General features: G+C 54.6%; 4 protein-coding genes across 4 annotated transcripts; 2 read left to right on the top strand and 2 right to left on the bottom strand.

Moving 5' to 3' along the window:
- Positions 1-478: 478 nt before the first annotated feature.
- On the bottom strand, positions 479-2,781 carry BBK36DRAFT_164776 (hypothetical protein; the record flags this gene model as incomplete). The annotated part of the gene is made up of 5 exons (XM_024897763.1): positions 479-684; positions 733-1,524; positions 1,589-2,130; positions 2,202-2,502; positions 2,587-2,781. The coding sequence occupies 5 exons, from the start codon at positions 2,779-2,781 to the stop codon at positions 523-525; spliced, it is 1,992 nt and encodes a 663-aa protein (XP_024749372.1). The 3' UTR covers positions 479-522.
- Positions 2,782-3,484: 703 nt separating this feature from the next.
- BBK36DRAFT_1135637 (proteasome regulatory particle subunit) lies at positions 3,485-5,240 on the top strand. The gene is given in 5 exon segments (XM_024892707.1): positions 3,485-3,590; positions 3,632-3,708; positions 3,863-4,116; positions 4,201-5,074; positions 5,085-5,240. 3 exon segments carry the CDS (start codon positions 3,643-3,645, stop codon positions 4,883-4,885), a joined length of 1,005 nt encoding a protein of 334 aa, XP_024749371.1. The 5' UTR covers positions 3,485-3,590; positions 3,632-3,642; the 3' UTR covers positions 4,886-5,074; positions 5,085-5,240.
- Positions 5,241-8,216: 2,976 nt separating this feature from the next.
- Positions 8,217-8,816, top strand: BBK36DRAFT_1106990 (hypothetical protein; the record flags this gene model as incomplete). The annotated part of the gene is made up of 1 exon (XM_024889217.1): positions 8,217-8,816. A coding segment is annotated over one exon (600 nt), but the record flags the coding sequence as incomplete, so codon positions are not given.
- Positions 8,817-10,855: 2,039 nt separating this feature from the next.
- Positions 10,856-13,339, bottom strand: BBK36DRAFT_1133398 (kinase; the record flags this gene model as incomplete). The annotated part of the gene is made up of 6 exons (XM_024892087.1): positions 10,856-11,927; positions 12,099-12,343; positions 12,490-12,540; positions 12,708-12,924; positions 13,063-13,168; positions 13,300-13,339. The coding sequence occupies 6 exons, from the start codon at positions 13,337-13,339 to the stop codon at positions 10,856-10,858; spliced, it is 1,731 nt and encodes a 576-aa protein (XP_024749369.1).
- Positions 13,340-13,774: the final 435 nt, after the last annotated feature.

Here is a 13,774-nt window from a genome sequence, read left to right as displayed (position 1 = left end):
TGCTTTTAGTGGGGGCTGGGGCCATTATCGTGAAGGCGGTCTCACTACTCCGTACCTTACCAAGGATGATGGCAAGTAGGGAGAAATATCGGACAAGTCAGACTTGGGAAAAATAGAGGAAACCGAACACTCTATCCGTTTTGTTTTGAAAACTTTGTATTCAACCATCTACTAGCAGTAAGGCGGACTTTCGTCGTTGAATTACCGTCGAAATACAAATCGGCACGCGCTATGGATATAGACTCCGTATAAATCAGAAAGCAACAAAGCAACAAAAAGACACAAAACAAGGCATTCACCCAGCGCTCAGCAGATGGTTCGAACATCTCACCATCTGCTGTGATATGGCTCGTAGGTATCCTTCACGCCGGAAACGCCTCCTTCGCCCAATTCCAACCCTTCTACAACGTGAACTGCGTCAATCAAATCGAAGCTCTTCATACCCCGCGTAAACCAATTCTCTGGCTTTCAAGCTTGCCCACCGAATGCTGAACGCTGAACGCCTCACTCGCCTGTATAGGCTTAAGCGGGCGGTGTGCTGGCCTTCTCCGGCTCGGCTTCGCCCTTTTCCTGGTCAACTTCCATGGCATCCACAGCCGCCTCCGCGGGCTCGGCCTCCTTCTCCTTGGCCTCAGATGGCGCCTCGGGGGACTTGGCTTTCTCCGCCTCAGGCTCCTTTGGCTCCTCTTGGACAGCAGCAGATTCTTCAGCAGGAGCCGCGGGGGCGGCAACCGCTTCAGGTTCTTCAGCCGGCTTTTCCTCCACCGCGGGACTCTTGCTGGGAACGTGCTCGGGTACTGGTTCAGGCTCGACGTCCTCCTTCTTGATCGTCATCTCGTCCTTGGGCTCTGAGTCAGCCATGCCGACGTCGCCATCATCGTCCACATTCTCCTTTTCGGGTTCTTTCTCCTTGACGGGCTCGGTTTCTTTTACCGCTTCAGCTTCGGCTTCGGCTTCCTTCTCCTTTTCGGGTTCTTTGGACTCGTCCATCTTATCCACTGACGCCTTCTCCTGCTCGCCTGCAGCAGCAAAGTCCTCGATGGTGTCATCGTTGATATCGTGAGCATCCTCCACCGCTGGGGCTTCGGAAGCACTGCCATTCGTAGCAACAGCGGCAGGTACAGGGGACGGGCGCTCGCTCTTTTCCTCAGGCTCATCTGTCCGGAAGTCTGTAAAGGTTCTCTTGTTACCTTTGGAGCGGGTCTTTCCGTTCTCAGCGGCCATGTCTTCATCATCACTGGCATAAATGTCGGCCCCATTCTCCACATGCTTGTCCCACTGCCGCTCCGACATTCGGACGTCCTTGTTCTCGTCTTCGTCGAGGTCATCCAGCTCGGCCTCCTCTTCGTCCGTCATTCCGCCGAACGGCTTGCGAGGAACGTCTTGCATCTGCACAGATGGCGCGGGGCCGGTATGACGCAGGTTGTCAATCACGGCAGCGGTGATCTTCTCCAGGTACTCTCTGCTGTTCGAGTTCTCCATGTTGGACGCTCGCACGTTGAGTTCAAAGTCGGGAGCATAATACTAGAAGGCCTATTGTTAGCGCGCAAGCCACGGGAAAGTTTGATGGCACAACGGTGGAACAAACCTCGTAGTACTCATTGTATGGCAGAGCCCGGTCCATCTCCTGGCCAACCAGCACGCCAGTCTCAAACGCCCAGGTTCGGGCAACATTGCGCATGGTGTAGCCACCACCACCGAGGACCAGAGTAGGCAGATTGAAGCTCTTGACGAAGTTGACGCAGTTGGCGTGGCCGTCCATGCTCAGGTTGAAGGCTCCCAGGCGGTCGCCCGACAGACTGTCGCCACCGCACTGCAAGACAACGGCCTCGGGCTGGAAATACTTCATGACGTTCTCAATGACCGGTTCAAAGATGGACTTGTAGGACTCGTCGGTGATGCCGTCGCGGAGCGGGAAATTGACAGCGTAGTTCTTACCCTGTCCGATGCCAATGTCGCGAAGCTCGCCGGTACCGGGGAAGTATTCACCGTACTTGTGAAACGACACGGTCATGACACGGTCGGTGGTGTAGAAGGCCTCCTCGACGCCGTCGCCGTGGTGAACGTCAATGTCGATGTAGAGCACGCGCTTCATGAATCGCAGAAGCTCGAGGATACCGAGGACGATATCTGTAGAGAAATGGTCAGCTTGGGAGAAGAACAGAAAAAGCTTATATGGTGACATGAGGGTGAACGCGCACCATTCACATAGCAGAAACCACTGGCTTCGCACTTCTTGGCGTGATGCAGGCCTCCGGCCCAGTTGATGGCGATGTCGCACTTCTGTCGGTTGAGACGCGCTGCGCCCTCCATACTGCCGCCGGCACTGATACCGCAAAACTCAAAAAGGCCGTCAAACACGGGGCAGTCATCGCCGACATTGTATTTGCCCTGCTCTCTCATGTAGCTATCCATGTTGTCCGGCGTGACCTTTTGCAGGAAGTCGATGTAGTCGTCGGTATGGAACTGGGTCATTTCGCCGCGAGTGGCCGGTTTGGCGCGCTGTTTGCCTTGTTAGCATATCATGAACCACGAGGCCACCATTGCTGGGCGACTGTCAGATGGCAACCGCTGTGCGTTACATACGTAAATCTCCATCTTCTGGTACAGGCCGTACTGCATAATCAAGCTGTGGGCCAGTCGAATGCGGTGCGGCTTCATGGGATGGCCGGTGACATAGGCATAGTTGCCAATGTCGGAATCGTAAAAGTAGGCGACCTTCTTCGGTGATGACCCGTTGAGGGCCACCGACCCGAGGCCCGCCATGTTGCTCTCGCCCATTGGAAAAGTTGCAGCAATGCAAGGAGCTTGCTTGTAAGAGAGCGCGGGTGTGAAAATGCGTCAGTTGGCGGGAATCTGATCAATGTCGGGTGGTAAGAGTAACAAGTGGGAAAGTAGAAGAAGCAGCGATGCGATTGATGGCAGAATCAAGGGCGCTTCTGCATATTTGTGGGTGAGAAAAAGTGAGAGAAAGTTGTAGAAAAGGTGAGGAAACAATAGCCGAAGGATGTTGTATAAGGAAGCGCGCCGCCCCAAAGTTTAGCAGGCCGAGAGGCGTTGCACTTGGGCCTTGGTGCTAATGCTAGTTGCAGGCCGGTAAAGGCCGGATAAACCTTTGCTGCGGCAAGGCTGCGAGTCCGCCCAAGTTTGGCAGCCGGGATGAAGCTCCAGCGACTTCTGATTGGCTCTTGTAAGAGACGCGGTACTTGATGTAACTGATATGCCACGCGATATACCGACTTTTTCGTCAAAATGGTCTGTAACTCAAATGCTCAGAGTCTCTCTAAACAAGGCCTAGATACATACGGTAGTAAAGCCTAAACAAATGAAGTTCTCTTTAGGAAGAAGGACTTGTCCATTGCTCGTGAGGCCCAGAACCCAAAGTCCACGATTGCCAGAGCAGCACGTGATCCGATTATTCAGCAGCTCACCCCTGTAGCAGGCTGCCGAACAACTGCGTCAACTTGTCGTGGCGGGACACTCTAAGGTATCAGCAAGCTACTAAGCCAACGCCTGGTTTCGCAGCCTCCAACCACGAGCTTTCATCATACACGCACCTTTCCTCGTACCGCCCCGACAACCTTTCAATCCCGATACTACCGACCTTTCTTTTCGTTATTCTCAACCCTTACAGCCTCGATCATGGAGCGATTCAGGAATCTGCTGGGTGGAGGTGGCATGGGCCTGGGAGGAGTTACGCCTGGCACTGTAAGCTTTGATTCCGTCACGATACTGCTGGGGAGCTCCCTTGTGCCCGCTGCTCCGGTCCATCGGAGCATTATGATGGATTTGGCACAGAGAGCAATGAGGCGGCAGTGGTGAACTTCGAGGAATCGTGCGGCTAATGATGGTCTGCTTACAGGATAACACCAGTCTCATCGACAACTCGGAAACCGTCTACATCTCGTCCTTGGCCCTGCTGAAGATGCTCCGGCACGGCCGCGCGGGCGTGCCGATGGAAGTCATGGGACTGATGCTGGGCGAATTCGTCGACGATTTCACAGTCAAGGTCATGGACGTGTTTGCCATGCCCCAGAGCGGTACCGGCGTCAGTGTCGAAGCTGTCGACCCTGTGTTTCAGACAAAGATGATGGATATGCTGCGGCAAACTGGGAGGTGAGCTCATACGGGCGACGAGTAGCCAACCGGCAGAGGAACGCTGTTACAATCATAGAGGGGATGGCTAACGGAGGCGGACAGACCGGAATCCGTCGTTGGATGGTACCACTCACACCCTGGCTTTGGCTGCTGGCTTTCATCGGTGGATATCAACACTCAGCAGTCATTCGAGCAGCTTAACCCGCGCGCGGTGGCCGTAGTCGTCGATCCCATACAGTCAGTGAAGGGCAAGGTCGTGATTGATGCCTTCCGGCTCATCAACCCCCAGCTGCTCATGATGGGCCAGGAGCCGCGTCAGAGCACGAGCAACCTGGGCCACCTCAACAAGCCGTCGATCCAGGCGCTGATCCACGGACTCAACCGTCACTACTACTCGATCGCCATCAACTACCGCAAGACGGCGCTGGAGGAGAACATGCTGATGAACCTGCACAAGCACGTGTGGACGGAAGCTCTGGAGATGGACGATTTCCGGACGGAGGGACAGAAGAACAAGGAGCGGCTGCAGAGGCTGGTCAGCCTGGCAGACGGCTACGAGAAGAGAGTCAAGGAGGAGACGGAGCTGACCAAGGAGCAACTCAAGACGCGCTACGTCGGCAAGCTGGACCCCAAGAAGCACTTGGAGGACGTCGGCCAGGAGCTGATTGAGGACAACATTGTGTCGGTGTCGAGGCAGATGATTGACAAGGAGGCGACGATGCCCAAGAAGAATGGAGCGCTAGCCCAGTCCAACGGCGACCAGATGGAGACGGAGGAAGAGTTATAGACGAGTAGCATAACAGGGAGGGCAGCCATTACGACCACTGGCTCGCACTAGTGTTTTCTCCGTGCTGTTGCTGCTACATGCTCTTTTTCTTACACGCGCATAACATGGTTCATGTACCTGGAGCACGCTGGTCATGGGTTGGCACAATAGAGGGGACGGTAGAAAATATTGGCGATCGAGCCGCTGTCACAGTCAGAAGTGGAAGACGCGGGGCGTTGAGGGAGACGCAGCCTTGGATGATGGATTCTGACACGTTGGGAGGACTTTGGGCTGGTCAGATGGTGGTTCTGCGTGATCATGAGCCATTACTTAGCAGCTAAGAAGCACACACAGAGAGAGTGGGCGTGCGGTGCCCTGGTCGTCGGTTTTTGTCGTCGCTTCCTGCTTCCGGGAGGAATGCGTAGGGCCCCCTTGCACCGGGGCATGAAGCCGTCGTTGGGCAGCACGATTCATGACATGTCACTACACCTTAACTTGATGATTTTTCTTGTTAACCATGTTCCGCCTTTTCGAGCGATGATCTTGCTGACGTGTTGGTGTGAGGTTTGGGTGTGGTTGAGCAGTACTAACTAATACTAGCTGGGCCTGGGCAGTAGAGGTGTGATGGTGTTTGTGCATCTCATGAAGAATGCAGTGCTGTTTGATGCCTGATGTAAAGAGTGCCTGATAATTGGTAGTAGTAGTAGTAGTACTATTGGGAATATTTTCTGGTGGTGCAGATGATGGGAGGAGGATGCTGCTGTACGATGCTACGACTAGTAGGATCTGGAATGGAGAGCCTACATACTGTACTCGTACTTGCATGTGTGTGCACCGTCATGTCACTGTCGTCAACGTCGCCGCGTGATGTGCCTGCTGAGTAAACCGAGTAACACTCCATGCAGATGCAAATCCCAACAAAACGAAAGGACAAGACGACGAAGAGAGAATATCACAAAGGATATACAGCATGTTGTCGTCCATACATACACAGCAGCATGCATGTACATGTAATCATCAGCAGCCCAGGGAGTATAACCAAAGGCAGACACATTACGTATTTTCGTCTTCCTGTTGAGTGTGTGCGTGTGTTTCGCCACTCACCCAAGACATGCTCGTGTCCTCGCTTGGGCAAAGATAGCAGTCACACGGCGGGTTTTGACATCAGGCGGCGCTGGTTCGATTGGCGACGACGCTCCTCGCTCGCGCACGCAGCCCCTCTTCGCTGCGGTCTGGTGCTACTAGTATAAGGTAATAACTGACTGCACTGGGTCGACAGAAGCCTGTTGTTCAACTTGGGGTTTCTGCAAGAGAGGGGAGGGGAGAGGAGAGGAGGGACCCCTGGAGGAAAAAGACGGAGCCAGTGGTTCAACAGGGGGCTGATTCATCGGCGTCTGCAGCGCCTCCCCCTTGTAGGTATGGGAGTACATACATGTGGCTTTCTGTTGTTGACGGCTCTTTGTTTCCTTGTTGGCTGCAGCTGCGGTGCGGCTACTGCGGGCTTGTGTGATGCGTGATGCAGTAGTAGCTGGAATTTGATACGCGTCTGGATGCATGGAAAACTTTTCAAGATTTACACTGTCGGTGAACAATCCTTAGATGGATGAAGACATCCTCACGCTGAAAGTACCGTACCCAAGTTTCAACCGCGAGGCACCTGTGACAAGACCTTGAACTTGCACGTCTCTTCCGCTCGGCGCTAACACGAGGACCGGAAAACAAGTGCACGAGAAAGAAAGAAAGCGGACACGGACTGGAGAGGACAAGGTCAAGGCCCAAAGGCAAGAAAGAAACAAGGGCCCTGTGGAACAGGCCAGGATTCGCTGCAGCACATTTGATCCATCTGCTCCAGTCTCTCTCTCGCGCGCATGCACGCACACAGGCCTCTCCCCCTGTCCGTGCAGCCGCCACAGTGCGCAGGCAGTGTCCATACTCATCACCACGCCCAATGCATGCGTACGCCCAATATCATCAGCTCAGCCCTCTTCCCCGGCAAGTCACCGCGGATTGGAGGCGCTGCGAGCCACTGCAGTAGCCGCTGGCACCAGCTCTAGGGGACCCGAATGGATTCGCTGGTGAGGCCTCAACCTGCCCTGCGCGGCGGAACCCCAGCAGCAGTTGCGCGAAGGAACCCGCCAGCCAGGCTCAGGCTTCACGCCTTTGTGTTCCCCGTACAGTGCAAATGACGTGCAGGGGGGGAAACGCAGCCCAGCGAACGCTTTCGCTTCTGCGCTTTGCATTTTCCCTTGCTTGAAACAAGAGAGAGAGACAGGCGTCTTGACGTTCACTCTTTTGGCTCGTTCGTTCACTCGCTCGTTCAACCACACGCTTTCTTCCTCGTTGTGTCCAATTCAATCGGCGCTGGGGGAGCCATGGATTGAAGCCGCGGCTGCTGCTTCTCTGACTTGCGCGCAACTCTTGCGACTTCCAGCTGCCGCGCACCCACGAGGGGACACAGACGGCTTCGACTCGTTCTTGTGTCTTCCTCACTCTTCACGCTTCCGCTCTTCACTCGATCGTAGCGGCTGTCGGCCCTCGCAGCAGATCCGCCCGCCTGCCCCTGTTGCCGCTGCTGTCATCATCGCCGTCGCCATCACCTGCAGGAGCCACAACAGCAAACGCAGGAAAAATTGAGGACAAGAGGGCAAAAAGACAAGGACACCGGCATCGCATCTCTTGTTCGCATCCTCCCCTGCGGCGCCGGCATTTCGTGCGTCTACATGCGCAGGGGGGCAGCACGTCTTCAATACTATTCCGGTAGACCGAGTTGCGCCGTGGTTGGCCTTCATTGCAAGCGCTCTGTCACGGCTCTAGACAAAACATCTTCTACCAAGTACTGCTATATGGTGTTACTGCAACGGAGTAGTCCAACTCAGTGGGTGCAGAGAGACAGAGAGTAACATCGAAAGACTATTCCCTGCTGCTTGCCTCTCGTGCTAGGCGGGAGTAGTGAGTGGTAGTGCGGTCACATTACCCAGCGGCCATCCCACAATCTGCACATCTCTCTATTTACGGCGACAACCTCCAACTCTCCCGCTTCCTCCTGCTCCCTCTCATACTAACTAGCGCCACCATCGCCTTCTACCAGCGACCACGCCGAGGTGGCCGCGGTGGTGCTGGCAGATTGACGACGGGCTGGTGAAACCACCAAAAAGCATTGCCTGTCAACCAGCAGAATACCAGCATCGACACGATCCTCAGCGTTACTCGTACGGTCAGCATCGGCGTCAACAAACATTGACTGGCATTGGAGCACCCCGATGCCTTCTTCTCCCGAAACTGCAAATTAAAATCGCAAACCCTCACCCTCGAGTCTCGCAATCCGATACCCCCTTCTCAACATCAGGGCATCATGGACGTCGCCACGGTCAACGAGGTCGTCGACTGCGTCGGCCGCCTGTTCGACCACATCCCCTACGCCGTCTGCGGAACCGCCGCCCTCATCTACTACGGTTACCGCTCCTACTTGCCCGACCATGTCAGCATCACCTGTCCCGAAGAGTCCAAGGAGGCCATCCGCTGCTGGGCGCTGGCCAAGGGCATGACGCCGTTGCCCGACAACCCCGACGGCTTCAGCGTGCGCGTCTCCAACGGCCGCTCGTGTCCTGTGTGCATCAAGTTTATGAAGAACGGCTTCGAGGCCCTCGAGGTCGTGCGCATCGGACCCGGCCAGGCCAGCATGGTGACACTACCCAGCATCGCAAACACAATTGCTCGCAGCTACGTCTTCCGCCTGCACTCGTCGTCCACCGACCGCCAGGCCCTCTACGCGCGGTACTTGGCCTGGACCCTCAAGCGCATGGCCGAGATCCCGCCCTCGGACCCCATCCAGCGCCTGACGCCCGAGCGCGCGCGCGACATCATCAGTCGCTCCTTTTGGATCCCCTTCACTCTGTCGTACCCCGAGACCGTGCCTCTCTTTGCTGCCGCCGGGCTCGAGATCCAGAGCGACGGCAGCCTCAAGGCCTGGCAGCAGACGGACGAACAGACCATGGCGCCTCCACGGCCGCGGGCCCGGACCACGGCGAGCCACTACAGCCTCAATAGCTACAACAGCAGCCACAGCGGCTACAGCAATTACAATTATGGCAGCAACGGCAATACTTACAACTATGGCAACAATAACAACATGTACGGTCATGGCCGCAACCACAGCTACGGCTACGGCCAAAACTATGGCCAAAACTATCACCAACACTATGGCCAGAACTATGGACAAGACTACGGTCAAAACTACGGTCAAAACTACGGTCAAAACTACAGTCATAACTATGGCCAAAACTACGGTGCAAACTACGGTCAAAATTACACATACGGCCAAGGATACGGCCAAGGATACACAGACTACGACCAGGAAGGGTACGGCCAAAGCTTCGCCAACAACTACAACCCAGCCTTCAGCCAGAGTCAGACACACCACAGCTACCACGACTCGGACCTCTCAGAGTCCGAAAACAGCACCACGCCTCCGTCTCTTCGTAGAGTCACGAAGCGCCTGCCAAACGCTCGGCCGCTGATGACGTCCAACATCTCTTCGCCGGCCACCTCCGACTCGGGATTCTCACAATCAAATGGCATGGTCTCGCCGCAGTATTTCCTCTCGCCGCCCATGACATCGCCCGCGTCTCGCATGCCTCCGCCACCTTTTGCACCTTTCCATCGTTATAACCCCTCGGACTCTACGCCTCATATACAGCCTCTGGGTCCTCCGCCTTTACCGAGGAGGACACGATCGAATCGCCACGAATCAAGACCTTGGATATGAGATATCAAGCCAGTCATTCTCCTCTCTCTACACTGACCCAACAATATACCACCTCTCCCCCGATAGAGGATACCATCATAAAAAAACGCACATTTTGTTTTCTCAGCGAACCCATTTACTTCAATCTATCGATCTCGAATTCTATTTCACCGATTAACGCTGGACACGTCTCGGACCGGACCACCAGATCTACGGATCTTGGGTTAATTTTATTTGTCAATTTTTCCTTTTCCTCTTTGTGTCTGTTTGCTTTTTTCCTTTGTACAGCCTCAATGGACGAGAAATCAGTTTGGCCACGATATCCCCTTTTCTTTTTCTTTTTCTTTTTTCTTTTTCTTTTTCCTTTTCCTTTCCCTTTCCTTTTCTTTCTTCTGTTACTCTTACACGACGGATTGGAGTCCTTTTGTACCAAAGAATGAACGAAATGTTTTCGTGATGGGTCCAACGGATATGACCAGGAAAGAGGGTCTTGTTTGCTTTTGTTTAACTGCATATGGCATGAGAGGGCTCTTAATCTGGATGATTGAATTTTTATGGCAATGAGAGGATATCCTAGGATGATGATAAAGAGACGGATTGACGATCCTTGAAGAGGGGGAAGTGAGACGTGACGACGATGGGAACAAAGATCATCACAAGAAACTCGAGAAGAGAACGAAGACACAGAGAGACACGAGGACCAAGAACCAGAGAGGCCGCGGTATTGCCTGCGGACTTTCAAATTACATGCATTCATACCCATAGATTGATAGTTCATCTATAAAATAGAAAAAGAAAAGAGGGCGTCACTGGGGAACAAGCACCTCAGTCTGCCCAAAATGATGCATCAATCACGATTCGTCTTCAACTGCCCTATCAAATTCCCACCGCTAGTCTTCCATTCCCTTGTTCTACAAGATGGGAGCAAAGTTGGATACAAAATAAAGCAAATAATAAAAATGACGCTCTCAGAACCATTTCCCAACCCGGTTCCTCGTTACTCCAATACGCCTCCTAGAACGGCATCAAGCCGTGTGCGTCCTGTTTGACGCGGCGGGCACGTTTTCCGCATGGTCCCCCGCGCTCTCAATGCCGGATCGTGAACTGTCACATATGATCGAGTCATGCTCGTCAGCCGGCCCCGAAGCCTCACTCGCCGCCGGCGACATGTCCATGTCGAATATACCATCCTCGGCAGCTCCGTCTTTTGGCGTAGCAGGCCTCGATGGCCCGACCACGTTGAGCTCCTATGCTCCCATGACGGGAACCTTCTTGCCTCGCTTGCCCAGCAGCGTTGCGTTGTCGAGATTGAGCTCGAACGCGCCCTTTTGGCGTTGCCTCTCCCGCACCTGCTGGCGTGCGGCAGCGGTCACGGCCGCCGAGTGCTGCCCGTAGCCTCGCTCGCTGGCTCGTTCTCGCTCCCGTCCTCGGCTCTGGGCGGTGTCATGGTCCTGGATGTTGGCTCTTTGCATGCTCTGCTCCAGGGCCCGCGTCTTGTCGTTGTGGTGGGCGGACTTTTCATCCACGTCCATGTTATCGACATCGCTCTCTTCTTCTTCCTCGTCCTCTTCTTCCTCTTCGTTGAGGCCACCGAGGGGACGTCCCGCACCGCCGGCCCGCGCTCCAATCTGCGCTCTCCTCTTTGCCTCTTCCTCCTGGCGGTGGACGGCATAGCTGACATCGAACACCTCGCGAAGATTGACGGCAGCGGGAGATCGGAAGTCGTACCGCTTTCCGTTCTCTTCAAACTGGGTGGCGGCGAACTGCTTGAGCGGCACCATGCCCGGTGCCTTCTCGTCTCGAGGCGTCGGGCCAACCTCTTGGATCCAGGGGTGAGCGAGGAATTCTCTGATGGTGTAACGCTTGTCGGGATCCACTGTCAACAGGTGGCTGATAAGGTCCTTAGCCGAAGACGAAATGTCGTCCCACCATGGTGACAGGAAGGTGTACTGGCCCTTGGCAACCTTTTCGGTGAGCACCTCGATGCTCTCATCGTAGAAGGGCGGGAATCCGCAGAGCAGGGTGTAGAGCACACAGCCAAGCGCCCACATGTCCACCGACTTGGAGTATCTCTCATCCTTGACGATCTCGGGTGCAGTGTAGCCAACGGTGCCACAAGGCGTCATGGTCTGTGCCTCCCAGACGATCTTGGACAGGCCAAAGTCTGCAATCTTGATCTCGCCGATGCCGCCGGCTCCCAAGCCGGGGATGAACTCGCCCTCATCGACCTTGTCCTCGTCTCCGGGCTGCTTCGGCTTCGGGTGCTTGGACGGAACAAACGGTATCGGGTTGAAGAGGATATTCTCTGGCTTGATGTCACTGTTTATGATGAGTCAGCACGGGTCGCGCACAGGTGTGCCTTGTGAGTGGACAAGGGGGGGAGGCCATGACGTCAGGGGCGGGACCAAGACAACCCCTGTCCCACTACTTTTGTTTTGTTTGGTTTGGGGCTGCTTAGAAATGAGACGAATGTGCTGCCGGGAAACGTACCGATGGACAACGCCTTTCTCCTCGTGCAAGTACTCGAGCGCTCTGGCGACTCGCACGATGACATGGCGAGAGAGCTCCTCGCTGAAGTAGGTCAGTCGTACGATTTGGTGGAATAGTTCGCCACCAGGAGCCAGCTCCAGAACGATGTAGTAGTACTGCTTGGACTCGGAGAATTCGATGAGCTTGATGATGTTGGGGTGATCGAGCTGGCGCATGATCTGGACCTCTTTGAGAATGTTGGAGCGCTATGGAACCGTTAGCACAATCTGTCGTTGCGGCTATCGTCTCCCTGCATCGGAGGCCACGACTTCTGGCCCCGATGTGTACAATGCGTACCCTCAGGGCGAGGGACTGAAAGTATGAAATAGTCTAAGGAAATTTGTTTTCGCACCTCTGCAGCCTTTGGTATCTTCTTGAAGTCTGGATGTAAATGTTTGTTTCCCTATTCAGGGGAAACCCCTCTCCGTGGTTGGTAAAAGCGGGATAGAAGCGAGAAAGCAGAAACAGATACAACGAGCCAGCTAAAAGGGAGACCGGCTGTCACGGAAGAAACAGGCAGGCAAACAAGCAAGAAAGAACGAAAATGACAAAGCAAATCGATCAACTTACTTGCATGCGATTCATCTCGTACTTGCGCACGACCTTGATGGCCACTTCGCCATGCTCTCCTTGCAAATCGCGGGCACGATAGACATTGCTGAAGGCGCCGTCGCCCATCTTCTCGAGGAGTTCCCAGCGTTCCAGGTCGGGATACTTGGGGAACTTGCTCTTGCTGGCATTCTCCTCGGCAATGATCTGAGCCAGATTCGCCTCGTCAATTTTCCTGCTCTTGGGGCCATTGGCTTGACCGGGCTCGACATGGTGCGCTGCGGCATGGCCAGCCTGCGCAGCGCGGTTCTGCTGGTCGTTGGGCGCTTCGGAGTATGCTGAAAGCGGCTCCTGGTTTCCGGGCGGCTTGCCGTACAGAGGACCTGTTGCCACGGTCTTTTCAGGAGGCGGCTGTGGTACGGGCTGGGAAGCGGCGTCACTCTTGCGTTCGTCGGCGAAATTGGCAGTGCGTGCTTGCTTGCCTAGAATCAAGATCTGTTAGTCATGCATTGCGTACTTGGGAAGAAGCATGAAGCATCAGCTCCAGATGCTGAAGGTCACCAGGGGAGGGGAGGGGAGTGAGAGTAGAGTAGCTGGCAAGGGTTGGTCATACCATGGCGAATAAAGTTCTTGAGCTGTTGAATGGTCGACATGGTTACCGAGAGATGCCGCTGGCGAGCGACAGCGCGGCGAAAAATGCAAGTTGGAGTGGGCGAACTGTATCCACGATGGTATGGCTGCGCGATGCGAGAGCTGCTTCTTTTCGAGTCCCTTTATAGTCGGGCGTGTGTAAAAGAGAAGAAGTTGTAGATTGAAAATGAAGAAGCCGAGTTCTTTGGCAGGAGCTCAAATTGAAAAGAACCAGAGGCAAACCAGTAACGCGATGATGTCTGATGGCGCTTTTGTTGTGCGCGGAGGCGAAGTGCGATGGATGATGATGCGGGGTTTTGAAAGGAGTTTGCAGTGTAGGCGAGCAAACAGGGATGCACTTTTTCTCTCTTGTTTCCCTTCTTCTGTTGACCGTCTAGGTGAATAAAGGCTCTATGATGGAAGTGCGAACGGTGGGGGAATCAGAACGGCAAAGCGAT

This window comes from Trichoderma citrinoviride (assembly GCF_003025115.1).
Source record: "Trichoderma citrinoviride strain TUCIM 6016 unplaced genomic scaffold BBK36scaffold_8, whole genome shotgun sequence".
Taxonomy (NCBI): Eukaryota; Fungi; Ascomycota; class Sordariomycetes; order Hypocreales; family Hypocreaceae; genus Trichoderma; species Trichoderma citrinoviride.
The sequence above is the reverse complement of the archived record's forward strand: the minus strand, read 5'-3'. Positions and strand labels throughout refer to the sequence as shown.